The 17,108-nt window shown below is 38.7% G+C and overlaps 1 protein-coding gene across 3 annotated transcripts; it reads right to left on the bottom strand.

Moving 5' to 3' along the window:
- Nucleotides 1-65: 65 nt before the first annotated feature.
- LOC126368699 (protein phtf) lies at nucleotides 66-17,081 on the bottom strand. 3 transcript variants are annotated; one of them, XM_050012815.1, is made up of 16 exons: nucleotides 16,866-17,081; nucleotides 16,583-16,648; nucleotides 16,430-16,510; nucleotides 15,777-15,922; nucleotides 14,639-14,853; nucleotides 11,609-11,748; nucleotides 10,614-10,772; nucleotides 9,688-10,315; nucleotides 9,275-9,389; nucleotides 8,894-9,010; nucleotides 7,627-7,805; nucleotides 6,169-6,308; nucleotides 4,906-5,134; nucleotides 3,814-3,909; nucleotides 1,719-1,961; nucleotides 66-1,170 (listed from the first exon to the last, which is right to left on the bottom strand). In XM_050012815.1, exons 3-16 carry the CDS (start codon nucleotides 16,447-16,449, stop codon nucleotides 1,021-1,023), a joined length of 2,577 nt encoding a protein of 858 aa, XP_049868772.1. In that variant the 5' UTR covers nucleotides 16,450-16,510; nucleotides 16,583-16,648; nucleotides 16,866-17,081; the 3' UTR covers nucleotides 66-1,020. The 3 variants fall into 3 exon arrangements, with proteins under 3 accessions (XP_049868772.1, XP_049868773.1, XP_049868774.1); XM_050012816.1 differs by having other exon boundaries at nucleotides 14,645-14,853; XM_050012817.1 differs by lacking the exon at nucleotides 9,275-9,389 and adding an exon at nucleotides 9,498-9,549 and having other exon boundaries at nucleotides 16,866-16,999.
- Between the last annotated feature and the right edge of the window lie 27 nt (nucleotides 17,082-17,108).

The following is a 17,108-nucleotide window of genomic DNA, read 5'->3' as shown; positions in this document are numbered from 1 at the left end:
TTGTTTTAATCACATGCCATTTTAAGTTTCAACCGGTATTTATTTTTTATAAATGAAAAACTATATGCTAGGAACATTTTTTCTATTTAACAACTAAAATGTTACAATGGCGCTTTGATTTAAGAACTAAAATCTATTTCAATTGAATCAGTAAAGTTGTAAACGCTATTGTCCTCATACAAAACCAGTTATTGGAATTATGTGTATCAGTTCGTTTTCTTTACGAACACGTTCGTTACTTACCCTAAGATGTACATTTATTTATTTCTTCACAACTTGTCAAGTTCAACTGGAATAAAGTTTAGCAACTATCACATAGTAACAAAAATTAACTATGGTCAGCTTAAATAATGGTTCCAAAATTCAAACGATCTCATATATTCTATGAAGACATTTTGAACTTAGAAATATTCAACTACTGATGGCAATTTACTATTTGAGATCAAAACAGAGTTAAACTTTAGAAAGATAAAGTAACTAGACACGTGTTATTTGTATATAACATTAATAGAATACGGAACATTTTATTAATTGCAATAGCATAAAACTTCATAAAAGATAGTTACAAGCATATAATTTCGATTTCATAAAATTGAAAGAAGAGAAAATAGTGTTTCATACTTTGTAATAAAATATACAAGTTTAAAAACCAACGTCGTCTCACAACGTTTAGTTTATACTTAATCTAATCAGAAGTTCCTCTAAAGGATAAAAAGTCTATCTATTATTCCCTGAGAGTATATTGCATAGAAGTCTATAATTTTATTAACTAGAAAAAGGTGCTCTAATGCACCGAATTTTATTATTAAATTGTGACCTACGAAGACATGAAAACCTACACACACCGACAATAAATGGATGTATATAGCACCATGCTGTTTTCAATTCGTTTCTAGAAGTGAACATACATTTTGGTACTTCATATATTGCCAAGACATCCTTAATATACCACTTTGTTGTCTACTTATAAAAGGCTTGAAATATATTGTGAACAACTACATTATTATGCTATTAGAATTATTACTTTATTTTGATCTTGTGCAACTTGAGTTTGAAGCCCAACATCTCTGAGAGCACCCCAGAGAGAGCCGACAGGATCACTACTTTAACTATGGTGTACAGATAATGGTTGGCACATAAACCTGATATCTTGAAAGGAGAATCCAATTCCTGAAAAAGATAAAACAGGATCAGAAAATATTCTGAAAATGAATAACTTAGAGAAGTGGTTGCCATCATCAATATATCAGTTTAATTTAGAAATACATACTTTTGTATGGCATTATGTTAATACAGGTCGCCATGCTCTTAATATACTTTCGCGGACTGCTATAGTCGTGGTCCCCTTTGAAGTGTGATACTATTATGAACGAAAGGACAATGGCCGATCTTCTATCGTGTGGGTTGTGAGATGGATGACCAACCTCATCAACCCTGGTGTCAGGGTTATCATTCCGCCGGTAATAATAACCCTGACACCGGTATAACGTGCCTTCCGAAGCACGGATCATCTTACTTTCGTTCAAGCGGGTGATTAGCTTGTAAAGTCTTAACCAACCTAGGGATTACAAAGAGATTTTTGTGATATGTCCTCACCGGGATTCGAACCCGGGACCTCCGGATCGTGAGACCGACGCTCATATATTGGACCACGGAGGCTGTTATCGGAGGGATCGGGCTAAATAGACGAATCTCATCTAAAAAAGTAGACACATTACCTTGAGTAAGTCAGCAGCGAGTTTGAGCACGTTATTAGCGACGGTGAGTTGCTCCTTGCAGTCGGGTCTCTGCTCTATAGCCAGGTGTAAGTTGATCTGCTCAGTGAGTATGGCGGACAGACAGCCACGGTACTTCTTGTTTACATTACTGCCCAGTGTCAGCAGTCTCATGAGGTATATGCCGAGGCAGATGCTCCACACCATCGCCTCTAGAAGCCAGCCGCATTCCAATGTTATCGATTCCTGAGAAATACAGAAAGATTAATACCAAAAATATGCAAAAACCAATATAATTAAAACACATAACATAACATAACTTAACACTTTCAAGGACAGAACGTCTAATGACGTTCCAATTCTACGGTGTCATACTATATCTATTATGAACCATCAATGACCCATGGTCTCCGCCCGTGAAAGGGTTAAAACAATGTAAAAACCAATATTTTGTTTTATTGGCAACACTGCGGCATAATATCGTACCCATTAAAATAATTTGAGAATATTTTGAGCTGATAAAGAAAAGTTAAAAGATGATGAACACTAAAAAGGTCTTTGGTCAGCATCAGCAGTGAGATCAAACATACAAAGCGAATATGTTCGTACCCCTATCGTATCGATTAGGGGCGTGTTAGGGTTTAACTACGTCTAGCCGCACCGCATTGCACTTCTCTGTGTTGCTATCCTGTTCTGTAACTCAGAACCATATTTTGCTAGGGTGAGAAAAAAGCGTGGGAGTGTGACTGCACTCCGACCGCCTCGTCGATTCTGCCGCATGCGGTCGCATTCAAATTCAAAATATTTATTTCGGAAACTAGTCCATATTATGTTAGTAACAGAAACCTTAACCTAGTATTAGTAACAGATTCGAAAGACCTGCATTATCTCGCTCTAGCAAGTGACAGTTCTGTGTAATAGAAAAGGATAGAAGTATAGGCAAGTGCGATGCGGTGCGGTAGTTCAACACTTGTCAACCCAGCACACCCAGCACAGTGCTGGGTAGCAATGGGGTATTTGACTGGGTGAAAAACAAATTAAAAAATGCTAATCTGGAAATAGAAGCCAGTCTAAGATAATCAAAAATTAATTTCATTTTACTTTTCGACTTATTTTCGATTTTTATTTAGGAATTAAGTAACAATGAGTAAGACGTGTGACCATTTTTATTGAAGACGTCGCAGGATAGATGACTCCAAAGAAAACTTTCGTTTTTACGTTTCGTAAAAAGTATCTTATCAAACAAAGGACCGTCTCACAAAGTAATTTCGACAATGTCCCCACCGGGGATCGAACCCGGACCTCCAGATCGTGGTCGTGTGCGTGGGATTTTCAGGCTTGAATCACCTGATTGTCCGAAAAAGTAAGATGATTCCGTGCTACGGAGGGCACGTTAAGCCGTTGGTCCCGGCTATTAGCCGTAAAAAAAACACTTCCACCCGCATTGGAGCTGCGTGGTGGAGTGTGCTCTATACCCCCCTGGTTGATTGAGGGGAGGCCTGTGCCCAGCAGTGCGACGTATACAGGGTGTTAGTGACATCGTAACGAAAACTTTGAGGGGTGATTGAGGCCATGATTCTGATATGATATCAAGTGGGATTTTCCGTCGCAAAAGTATGGAACTGAAAATAATTAAAAAAAAACACAAAAAATTTCATGAATATTCAGACTGAAAATTCCACTTGATATCAACTCAGAATCATGGTCTGAACCATCCCCTCAGTATTTGTTACGTTGTCACTAACACCCATACCTACTTGTATGGCTACTGTATGTACTTGTGCGGGGTGTAAGTGACATCGTAACGAATACTGAGGGGGATGATTCAGCTGATTATTCTGAGTTAATATCAAGTGTAATTTTCCATCGCAAAAGTATAGAATTGAAAATAATTTAAAAAAAAAAACAAAAAAAACCCATGAATTTTGCGACGAAAAATTCCACCTGATATTAACTCAGAATCATGGTCTGAATCATCCCCCTGAGTATTCGTTACGATGTCACTAACAACCTATATAGGCTGTTTATGTTATGTAAAAAGTATCTTATTTGACTAGGTTGTCAAGGTTGTTATTGGATGTAATAAGGGAAATCATACCCGTAGCAGTTGCGCGCTAACACACGCGAGCAGTATCAGCGTCAGCATAAACGCCGCCGACACTATCACGTCCACTGATCGCTGCGGACCGCGACGCTGTAATGTAACCATTTCGATGTAACATGTATAGTACGAATAATAGTCATCTCTAAGTTTATTTCTTACTATAGTGAACGAATGTTGGAAAGGGGTTTTAGAGCCGTATTTTTACGTATTATTAAAAACTTTTTAGTGGTGCCGATTTGGGCAACCACCAACTTAATTTTAACTTAATTTGACAGGAATAAAACTAGCTCTAACCCTTTGTTATACTTTTTTTTGGATTTTGGCTTAGCGCGGCTTGCGCATTTGCCACAGACGAAGATTTTGTTGTACTTATTGTAAATTAAGGACAACACTAGTTTAAAAGCTGTCAAACTAAAATTTGGTTAAGTTTGTGCCAACCGGACACGCACCAATGTCTATTTTAACCTGGGTAGTATAGACATACTATATACAACCATATTGGTCTATGTTTGTAGAGGAAATAAACGTTTTTTTATTTGATGTACATTCCTGAGGGCTAATGATATAAGAAAGGGCATATATGGGGTGAATAGGCACTTGTTAGGTAAGCGTGATCCACCCTAGACCACATCGTCACTAACCAAGGTGAGATTGTGGTCAAACGCGAGCCAATATTATTAAAAAAAATCTTTATTATCTAAGATCTGTGCTTATTATAAAATAAAACAATTATATGATATCAAAAAAATGAGTTTTGATACTTTAGTATAACACTGAAGTAGTCGTATGTCACTTTAATTGTTGTTATTTAGTTATGTTGTGTGCACTATTGTGGATATTAGATTAGGTCTGTACAGTCATGAGTAATATCTATCATGTACCCACTTTAGAACCCTGTCGCACTATCATATTTGACATTTAATGAGACTTACGGTTTAATTTGTCGAAAATGTTAACGAGACATGATATCAAAGTGTATACATATTAGTACTCGTGACCGTACTCTGTATACTATTATTCTGTTATGTGTTATCTATTATATGTTTGTGTATCTAATAAACAAAATAAAAATAAAAACGCGCTTACCCGCAAATAAGACCGCGTAGACAACCAAGTCTTGATATTCCTCACAGTATTTAACCTAAAGTGCGGCAGTTCAGACTTGCGCGCGCGCCGTGCGGACGTGAGGTGCGAGAACAACTTGGCGTACAGGAACCGCTGCTTGAACGCGCGCTCCGCCACCGCTAGTAGGAAGAACACGAGACCGCTCAGCGAGAATCGGAGGAGACTCGTCAATATGTTCGTTGTTACCTCCCTGAAAGGTACATTTTGGAATTTTCATTAGAATGAGAGTTCATAACTTGTGGGCTCTACATTGATCATCATCACTAATTGAAGAGCTCTTGTCGGTGTAGCATACTCCATGCTACTTTTTAGGGAAAAATAGGGCAGTTTCCATCTTGTCTTCCGCCCCGCAGTATTCTGTCTGACGCGAGTGGAATGGCGCCCAGAGTAGTCTATTTCAAAACCGTACTAGGACTCCTGCGCCTCTGAATAGTACTATCAGTTACCGTTGCCCTCTGTCAGGTTCCAGGTTACAGTTCCTGTTACTTGCCCCTTCCGTTCTACATTGATACATAAACATAACATAAATAGCTTATATACGTCGCACTCCTGGGCACAGGGTTGCCATCAATCTCAACTGGAGGGGATATGTAAAATACTCCACCACGCTGCTCCAATGCGAGATGGTGGAGGTGTTTGAGCTAGCAGCCCGGACTAACGGCTTAACGTGCCTTCCGAAGCATGGAATCATTTTACTTTTTAGGACAATCAGATGACTCAGCCTGTAGTGTCCTAGCAAGGAAGCGAACCCGGACCTCCTGACCGTAAACCCTACAATCTAACCACTAGACCATGGACGCTGTGCATTGATAAGATTGTAAATGTATCTCAATAGGGACTGATGTTTTTTTCTCTTTTCATCAATATATTTTTTTCTCTATTCACGAGAAAATGCTTAAGATTATTCATTTGAAACCCGTTTTTCTATTTACCAGAGATACATTGTTTTAAGTTTACGCGGTTATTATCATAATTAAAACACATAATGACGGGTTGTTACCGTGGTTAAAGTAGGAATATGAGACCCCCGATATTTCGACACTATTGCAAGTGCCATGATCACGGGATGCCTGATGAGATTGGATTGGATTGGATTATCGGGAGTCTCATATTCCTACTTTGACCGCGGTAAGAACCCGTTATTATGTGTTTTAATTACCAGAGACAGTTTTGATAATCTCAGACAAATGTTTGCAGTAACAGAATACAAGGTTTTTTGCTTACCATACGTTGTCTCCGAAAGCACCGATTAGGACCGCGGACGGCGACTGCAAGCAGTAGTTGACCACTAAAGTCGGCATGTAAGTGAGGAACGGAAGCGCTGCTAGCTCTTCTTCGCTCTTATGGTCTTGTTCTACGGCTACCTGTTTTAAATGTGTTCTTGTTTTACTTGTAGAGATCATCATCATCAGCCCATTAACATCCCCATTGCTAGGGTACGGGCCTTCCCTATAGATGGATAGGGAGATCGAGCCTTAAACCATCACGCGGGCCCAGTGCGGATTGATGGTTATTAACGACTGCTAATGCAGCCGGGACCAACGGCTTAACGTGCCTTCCGAAGCACGGAGGAGCTCGAGATGAAAACGTTTTTTATTTTTTGTGGTCACCCATCCTATGACCGGCCTTTGCGAAAGTTGCTTAACTTCAACAATCGCAGACCGAGCGCGTTAACCGCTGCGCCACCGAGCTCCTCAGAGCTGTAGGGATATGGATGTAGAATCCGACCGAAGTTTCGGTTTTGGAGGTGCTAAATTGACGTTTCGGTTTCGGCGATACTACAACTGAAGCTTTCGTGCGACGTTTTTATGATCACGCCTACTTCTCATCGGGTTAGTAGAGATCACGGAATTACACCTACTAAGATTTTAACAAACCACTTTAGCTTCTCGCTCTCTCATCAAAATCTTCACACATGCTCACTGGTTTAAAGAAAGAAAGAAAGAAACGTTTAAGACTATTTTGTTAGATACTGCTTCTATGAATAGAAACCGATATTTATAAACATGGCCATTTAAAAATATACAAAAAAAAAACCCCTTAAGAAGTTTCGGTTTCGGCCGAAACTAAGACTAACGCCTTACTAGATTACATGTAAATGATGAAATTCTGATTACTAAATAAACACAGATCTAAAACTAACGAAAAACGTTATACTTTTATTATTTTAACTTATTTAATCAACAAAATAGTAATTATAAGTCCGACATTTTATCACGATTTTCTATGACGTCACAGTGCTTTTTCATACGAACTTAGTGATTTCGTGTTTTGACGTTTAGTAAAAAGTAACTGATTTGACTAGTTGGAAACGAGCCTATTAGCATAGAGTAAGGAACAATATTGCGTATAGAACAGCAAACGGTAGCTCTCCGTTCCCCACCAGCGGCTAAGCTAGGTCCCCCCCCCTCAACCCCCAGTCATCGGTCTTACTTTAGTATTCAATCGTATTGGCGTCAGACGACACACAGAGATGCGCGTGTACGATAACGTCAATGTGTAGTGTCTGTGTACAAGGAGGTGTATTGTATGAAGTGTCTAGAGATCGCTCTTAGCGATAAGGCCGCCTTTGCCCACCTTAGAATAAGTTTACCCTGTAAATGTTTTGTGAATTTGTGTGCAATAAAGTGTTTTATTATTATTATTATTAAGTGTCCGGGGTGTGGTATTAGCGTACGTCACCTGCATGAGCCGCGTCGCAGGCGCTAGCAGCGCCACGAGCGCGGCCATGAGCGTGCCGGCCCACAGCCCGCCGTCCGCGGCCATGGCCCGCTCGGCGCGCGCCACCACGTACCAGCTGATGTCCACGGCCGACAGCTCGGCGCGCAGCGTGGACCCGCGCTCCCACATCGTGCACTTCACTGGAACGTCACACCTCAACTATCGGTTCATGTCGCAGTTGTGGGAGTAGATAGGGGCAGATCATACACCTCGTGTAACAAATACACAACCAATCTCTGTAAAAAAGGTTCCGCTGCGCATATTGCCACATGCGACGGCGTGTAACGACACTGTACAGTCGATATTGCACTTTATTTGAACAGCCACAACATCTTAATTTGAGGGAACGAACTTAAACTATCTATATAAATTAAAGTATTCGTATTTACAACACGGTTTGGACGCATTTTTAGAAAAACTACTTAACGAAGAGCCTATTTGTTTAGATGTTAGTGGGGTAGATGCTTATTTTTGTGGTAAGACTAGCTGTTACCCGCGACTTCGCTCGTGTGAGACCCTATTTAAATTATAGAAGTTCCATACACACTTTGCCACCCCTTTTATCCCCTTAGGGGTTGAATTTCACAAAATCTCATTTCAGTGAGCACCTACGCACTAAAAAGAACCCCCATGCAATATTTGAGACGTCTATCACTTGTAGATTCTGAGATTTCGTGATTTGTAAAGTTTTGAGCATGCGTGATACATGTTCAAATATGAAAGACTAATGTGTCAAATATGGAAGAATAATACGTTGTCAGACAAAGCATAGTTGTCAAATTTATATGATAAAAAGAAAAAAAAACTGGTCGTTTCGCTACCGTTGCCATGGAGGTAATAAAATTGACTCATTGCCATTCTGTTCTATAGTTCTTGTAGTCCATTCTGTTAAAACTAAACAGGCAAGCCCCATATTTACGTGATGAGTTTCTAAACTTAGGGCGTGTAGAGTTAGAAGCTTGGCTGTACATGAGATCTGATAACTTTTTGCCTTTACGATCCATATGATCTCGTCTTGGCAACATTTTACATGAAAATGTTTTTTTTGGGATATTCTTTACGCTATTATTTTGAGAATACCAGAAGCTGGATTATGAAAAGTCTATATCTGTATCCCACTGCTGGGCTGCCTTCCCTTCTTCTTTCCATTTTTCGCGGTCCTGTTCGTACTCCGGCCAGTCTTAGCCCCGTAGGGATCTTGTAGGCTAGATAAGATTAGATCAGATACCTGTATCACTAGTAGGGTCGAGGATAGCAAATGGATCCCACGAACTGTCCGCGGCGAAGTGGAAGCCCACGTCGGAATGTCCGCCTTCCGACTGAGAGCCGTAGCTGCTCTCTTCACCTACAAACACACCTCTGTTACCAGGAATACTCACTGATAGAGTATTCTATGAACATATAGCTATAGCGTAGTACTGCCAAGGATATACATGATATAGAAAGCTTATAAAAGGTTCATAAAGTTCGTAAAGAATGTTTAAGTACTTGCAAGTCCGATAAAGCATTTTAAAGAGATAAATAAACAGGCAAGAGGAAATTCCGAATTCACATTTCCTTGGAAGTACCTGGTGTGAAAGCTCGAAGGTGTTAATAAGAATGCGCTTACTGTTAGTGGTTTGCCCAACCCAGTCTGACATGGTATGGTGCGAGGGCAGGGCGATGGATGGCGCCGAAGCGGAACATTCCCCGTCCGACGACGAACTCTGGTAATTCTCTAGTTTCTACACAAATATGTTACATTAATTTCAGAGAAAAATGAACTGAAGTGCGTAGCGATAGTTGTTATTCACTGCCAATCGTATCTTATCTTGCATGCGGTAAAGACGCACCTAAAGTACGTATATCTGGACTGATGAACTCAAATTCCATGTCATCAGTCACCTACGTAGAAAAATATAGTTAGCAAATGTGCGCAAAAACAGTTTTCTTCTTTCTTGAATTCGGTATGGAAATAAGAACTTCACTAGTGTTAAGCGTGATATGTAGCGATATAATCCTTGTACGAACTGGATGATTTACCTTATCCTTTTTTTTGATGGTGAATTCTTCGTCGCTGGTTTCTCGCCACGATTTTCTGAATCTAACTCCGACTCTCTTCGTGGCGCTGGGGCTGCTCGTTGGGATGGCACCGTCTGAATCTGCATCTAGCGACTTCTCATCGTCATCTTTCTTCAACTTATCTAAAACATATTTTCTCACACAGTCTTTATCAATTTTTGTATCACCAGGTTTATTTATTACAGGCTTAATTGCTTCAACGTCGTCAGTCTTTGCTTTTAGTCGTTCTGCTTTCCGATTGTCACCGTCGCTGCCATTTGAGTTGTAACCGTTGAGACTTTCGAAGCCATCGTCCCCGTCTGCGAATATTGCTCTGGCCACGTTTACGTTTTGACGTACATTGAATGTTTCTAAGTGTTTCTTAGTCAGTATATTTGGTTTGAAATCGAAAGAAGCCCCCGGCGTGTCGTCAGGTGGGGGTGTGAATGTGACTATAGGTGCTGTTAAGTCAGGAGTCAAGTCCGGCTTCTTCCAAGCCATATAATCTTCGTCATCGGAGTCCTTAACTTTTACTTTAAGTGGTTTAGTCTTTATTGAAGGCTCTAGGTTCTTCATAATATATTCTTTTGTCAGTTCTTTCTTACGCTTCCTAAAATGACAAAAAATACAGTTTTAAAGAGATCTTTGTTTTAAGAGTTACGAGAATACTATTGAAAAAAGCATTACAAGGTAACAGAGAGTATCCATTATGTACGTGAATGTTACTGATATGATAAGTAAAGAGAGAAAATTAAAATTGAGTAACTGAGAATAAAAATGTGTTACTTCTTACCTCACCTCAGTAACATATGATGGAGAGTGAGTATTTCGGTATGTAGCACATAAATGTGGAGCAAAATAGTCAGAAGATTGAAAAAAATAGAAAGTAAAGTTTGGGAAAGTCGTACCTAAGACCAGGTGGCAGAGTAGCATCTACAGACTCAGTGCGGGAGAGTCGGCGGCGATATTTGGATGGCTTGGTCGATGGAGTCTTACTCTGGCTCGACGTAGCGCCGCTCTCAGCCGAGCCACCGCCGCTGCCGCCGTCACACTCCGAACGCGGCCGTCTGAAACAAAATGATTCATGGACTGGGTAAAAGTGGACATAACGTAAGCTTACGTAAGTGAGTAGTAAGTAGTTGTGTAAGTAAGTAGTCGTTACATGAGCCATGTCAGGGGCCTTTGGCGGCTCTATAGTAACCCTGCCACCAGGGTTGATGAGGTTGGTACTCCACCTCACAACCCACACGATGGAAGAAGATAAGCTTACGACTATATCCCAATTGGGGTAGTCAGGGTCAAACGTACATCCATCGCAAGAAACCAAAAAATGTCGAACATAGTTTAATTGATATTGTGGGTTTTTAAGATAGCTTGCGGTCGACGGTTTTAATTTTTGCTGCATATCATAAATGCACCAATCACGAGATGTGTGAGTCACGCCAGGGGCCTTTGGCGGCTCAATCCTGGCGGGTTGATGAGGTTGGTAATTCACCTTAAAACCCACACAAGAAGAATGCACCAATGCAATGTATTGCTATGCTATAAAATATATAGCATAAAAACAAAACAAAAAGATACGAATAGCATCACGCTTGTATCCCCAAAGAGGTAGGCAGAGGTGTTTAGTACATACACCCACTCCACGCCAGCTGTTAAGTCCATGTAATAGGGGCGCGCTTATTACCATTAACCTCCAGGTAACCATGTGATATATCAATTATCTATAATCCAAACATGAATTCAATCTCACAAATTGGCACTAACTTCAGATCAGTCCCTGTGATAACAGTAACAGCAACCCTGTCTCAGTGGTTTCGCCGGAACAGCATTGTATTATTGTTTATGAGCAACCTGAAAAAACGATGTTGCATTATTATCAAACTAATTATTTATCACGTACCTTAAGTATCGAGGTAGTTTCCGGCGGTAGTTGGAGCGCGGCCGCACTCTCGCTAGCTCCATCTCTGTGGTGCTCACTATCTGCGAGTGTACCACACTCAGCACCAACATCAGGCCTAATGGCACCAGCCAACAGTTTGGCTGAAACATGCAATACAATACTCTTTATTTGACATAGCATAAAGTCCCCATAATATTTCCCACCGGGCAGGCTTGGCAGAGATCTCTCTTTTAGAAATAAGCCCACCTTTTGTTGTATGTTTTCATTGCTTCGTCTTTTTTGTTACTTTAACAATAAACTACTAGTACTTTTCAGGGGCGGAGGATAGACGTCCTAGTACTACTTTGAGGTTAGACTACTCACTCTACACTCGAGTCAGACAGAGTAGTACTGCGGGGCGGAAGGCAAGAGGGAAACCACTGTCCTATTTTTCCCTAAAAATAGTAGCATGGAGAATGCTACACCGACAAGAGCATCATCTCCCTAGAATTATCCCGTTTTTCACAGGGTCCGCTTACCTAACCTGAAGATTTGACAGGTCAGGTTTGTTACAGAAGCGACTGCCTGTCTGACCTTCCATCCTGCGAAAGGAAAACCAGCCTAATATAGGTTAGGTCACATACCTCCTTCCTCACGACACACCGATAAGAGCGTGGCTCTTAAATTAGTGATGATGTTAACAATAAAGAATAACTAAGGAATAATTAAAATCAACTATAAGGAAAGTAAAATAATTGCATAGAAATAACCTTCATTGACACTATTAGAATACAGAGGGCTCTTCGTCTTCTTAAAGAACATGATAATTCTCAGTCAGTTACACCTCGAATGACTGACGTGAACTGACTATATAGAGAACTGACTGACGTGACGACTGCAAGATTGGTATATTTTAGCTACTTCCATAGTATTATGTCGTATGGTATTTTGCTTTGGGGTAGAGCAGCTGATATTGAAACCGTTTTCATTCTACAAAAAAGGGCAATCAGATCTATCTACAAACTGAGATGCCGCGATTCTCTCAGAGAATTTTTTAAAGAGATTTCCATTATGACTGTACCTTGTCAATACATATATATGAACATTATGTATGTTAGGAAAAATTTACACTTATATTTAAGAAACTGTGATAAGCACAAATACAACCTAAGGAATAAGAACAAATTAGCAGTTCCTAGTTCCAGACTATCCAAAATTAGCACATCATTTGTAGCGCTGTGTGTGCGATACTATAATAAAATACCAGAAGATGTGCTAGGCCTTTCGGGAAATATGTTTAAGAATGTTATAAAAACTACTTTAATCAGTAAAGCTTATTATAAAGTAGGAGACTATCTTAAAGATAATAATATTAAATGGATTACTTCAGCTCAACACAAAAAAGACAAGAATGTTTGCAATAAAAACTTGGCCCTAAAATACTGAATTTGAAATAACTTTGTAAGTGGATTAAAAAGGATTGTGAAACACTTGATGATATTTGAACAGTAGAGTACTTTTTCTTTTTATATCCAGGCGGAGGATTTTTGAGCTTCTTTTTATAAGTGGTGCATGCTCGCCTCGAAATGTTCGTGTACGCGGTGGTGTCCGGAAGTCGGGTCGCACCTTTCCCTCAAAAATGTGCGAAGGGAGCGATGGCTGGCTTTCGCGTCAACTCGTGATCGGGTGCTGCGTATGTGGACAGGCCTGCTTCTGACAGGGAGCTCATAAAACACTGTTTCTGTGATAAAGTCACATAAACTCTTTATGTTTCACTTTCCTTCCACCGACTGTAATTGGAATACCATTGTATTTAAGTCTATAAATTATGTAATACAAACTGGATTAAAAGAAAAGAAAGGAAAACATGAAACAGTAGGACTAGGGCCCTGTGCTGGGAGGTTTTCTGGCCACGTCTTTCCCTCAGCGTTACAGATTCCGATGTGGTAGTAGTTTTACAGCTAGTTACATAATATGTAATTTAATTATGTCTGACGTTCAAAAAGCGCTAACTTTGTAAGCCAATTTTGAAAAATAAATATTTTTGAATTTTTGAATTTGAATTTTTGAATGTACAGTAAAAACTATATTTTTAACCTCATTGTATATAAAATTATATGGTAAACTCTCGAAATATATTTTCTTTAGGTTAAAAAGTTTTAGCAAATAAAAAAAATATATGTAACACATGTACAATACATGTTTTATCTCTTGTTACCTACCTGTACGACATGTATACTTGTACCTACCTAATTCATTAGTTTTAATAATGTGTCGATTTTCCTGGTGATACAAAGTAGACTAAACATTGAATGTAATTATTATTCCAATATAAGAAGGCTTTTAATACATAATGTTACTTCAGTTCAGTTTAGTTCAGTATATTATTGTATCTCAAAATAACGATCGGGAAATTATACCGAGATAGAATGAGGAAAAATTGAAATACGCGAGAATAAGTTTTCTTGCAGTAGTATTAACTACTGGGTCGTTTATTTATATGAAAATATTACTACATTATTTTGAAACGAATGAAATCTATTTATCAATTACAACTCTATTTATTATCTCTCTATGATAAAGATAGAATCTGTATTCAGAGACGTCTTTTGAGTTAGCTTACAAATATACGCAAGTAAAAAGTAATACTGAAGCTAAATTAAAACCTTTTAAAATAATACAATATAATAAAAAGCTCTTGAGTCTTCCCCGGACCTGCCCGGCGTGACTATGTATTCCCCGCTCAAGTGCTTATCACTATTATGTATTTGTATTATCAGCCAAATGCGGGCATCTACTCTGCCCATGAGGACATCCTGAGGCACAACCTGGACACTTCATACAAAAAACTTCGTTTTACACAAACTACACATTGACGTTATCGTACACGCGCATCTGTGTGTGTGACGTCAGACGCCTACACGATTGAAGAATAAAGTAAGACCGAGGGGTGTGAAGTAAACCTAAGGGTTGTTGCCAGTCTATATGCAATATTATTGTTACACCTGAGACACGATATTGTACTAAGTATCAAATAGGATTATAACTCACACTCACATCAATATCATAGGAAGCCGGCGCCATGAAGTACAAGCTCATATTTAAGACCTGCATCAGCCATAGGCCCAGGAGGAACTTGGCACAGGCTGGTGAGGTCTGCTGCCCCCACCACTGGTATAGCGCAGGTAGGAAGAGTAGGCGTACTAGCGCGTACCACACCACGCGGCGCATACCTAGCGTGGGCTTCGCTTTGGGAAACGACGATCCTGTAAAAACATTGGTTCCATAATTATGTGTTCAGGGATGGGAGTATGAGATTATACACATAAACATAAACAGCCTATACACTTCCTACTACTGGGCACAGGACACCCCTCAATCAACCGGAAGGGATATCAAGCATATTCCACCACGCTGCTCCATTGTAGGTTGGTGGAGGTGTTTTTTACAGCTACTTTTTCGGTCAATCAGGTGATTCAGGGCTGCAATGTAACCAGACAAAGGGCAATCTTTCATTGTTCAAACCTGGACCTCCAGATTTTGAACCCAACACTCTAACCAAGAGGCTGTAAGATTACATGTTACTTATTATTTCAGGTATGACATAGGAGTCAACTAATACATTCTTAGTAACTTAATTTCTCGATTATCATTACTTGATTGATTTAGATGAAGCATTAGAAAATTGATGCATTTTAATCATCAATCTTATAATATGCTAACATACATAATGTATGCTTCATATAAGCTTTGAATTTCTTTTCTAACTCAATATATTGTTCATACATTATATTACATGGCCATACTCATACTTATAAAACAATAGAAAATATGTGTGAAGTTGATTCACCTTATTGTTTCTACTAATTGAATGAACAATGTATGCAGGCCTACGAATAAATAATAATGTAGGCAAAGAATTAAAGACTTGTTCAGTAGTGGTAATAAATGATAAATATTTTCTTCTATATCATTATTAAAGAAAAATAACCTATCAAAAGACCTTATTAAATCATCAAACAGGAATTGTTTTGTTTGTAATTGTGTCTTTTTATTCATTTTCGTGCCTAAACATATGATCGGTTCACTGACCATAAGCAGTTAATGTGAATTGATTAATCATATATTATAGCTTATAATAGTTTAAGTACTGTGTATTTTGTATACATACTATAAAGTGAGTGCTTACCTCTGACAAGGTCGACATCAATGAGGTAGGAACGCGCGTGTGAGGAGAAGTCAACGATGCGGCGGCGATAGGTGCCGCGCATCAGCAGCTGTTCCACCATCGTCTCCCATTCTTCTTTGTCGTATGAACTTATTTTTTTCTGGTACCTACACAAAAGTTGTACTTGAAAGTTATGCATTAGTCATTAACAAATCAGTCAGTCATTCGTTGGTTAGTCATTTGTGTGCAATAAAGTGTTTTATTATTATTATTTATTATGCATTACATGTTAAGAACATGTAGGAATGGTAGGCGAATGAAACATAACATCATGTGAAAGAGAGAGCGAGAGAGAAGGGAGGATTGCGGAATAAAGGGGAAATGGCAGTTGGTTGATTTTTAAAATGAAAAATGAATTAAATTAATAAAACATTTAAAATAAACAAGGATAAAATATAATTATTTCCGCCATGCTCCATCCCACAAACATAACATATATTTGACAATATTATGGTACGAATGTACCATAAATCTTTTTTAAATAAATAACAAGTCGTTTCACAGGAATTAATTTCAAAAATATATTTCAGACACATTTATGCTTTTAAACTGTATAATAAATCATATGATTTCTAAGACAAAACTGAATGCAAGTATTTAAATTAACTACTTACCAAGCTGCCAGCTGCCTCATGGTGAACCAAATGTATAAAGTTTGTGGTTGCCAATAATTTCACTTCAATCACACTTGAAAGCTGTGTAACATTATAACAATTAGCGTCAATTACACTTTAAACAAACAATTAATATAAAGGAACAATACTTGCCATTTGGCTTTGTTTTTGAGAAATTTCTCCAAAATCAAAACTCGGCCCGTATTACTGCTCTGTAAACTGAAACGGAAGAGTATTTCCATAACTGATAAGCGCCGAACAAAGCCTGTTTGATCGGGTTTCCGTCAACAATGCCACTGTTATGATCATCACGAATTGTCAAGCGGTTTATCGCGAATCACAACTATTCCTTCATGAACAATGCTTGGACATTGTCTGAATAAAGGTCATGTATAAATAAAAAGATATAAATACAACATTTTATTTATAAAATTACCGTTATACATCCTAATACGCTGTAGAACATAACAGGTTTGCTGTACATGTTTATTTTTACAGACTGAGCAAAACAAAACTCAGTTATATGAATTTAACACTTTTTGTTGTGTTGATCTTGTGTTATTTTCTCTCTGCAAACACAATTATATTCGTAATAAATAATGGCAAATTATTGAAACACTTTTTCACGTACTGCGATTTTCAAGCAAAGTATGCAAACTGTCAAAATCAGTACGTTTAT

Source organism: Pectinophora gossypiella, chromosome 8, assembly GCF_024362695.1.
Source record: "Pectinophora gossypiella chromosome 8, ilPecGoss1.1, whole genome shotgun sequence".
Classification (NCBI taxonomy): domain Eukaryota; kingdom Metazoa; phylum Arthropoda; class Insecta; order Lepidoptera; family Gelechiidae; genus Pectinophora; species Pectinophora gossypiella.
Note: the sequence above shows the minus strand (reverse complement) of the source record. Positions and strands in the feature narration are given on the sequence as shown.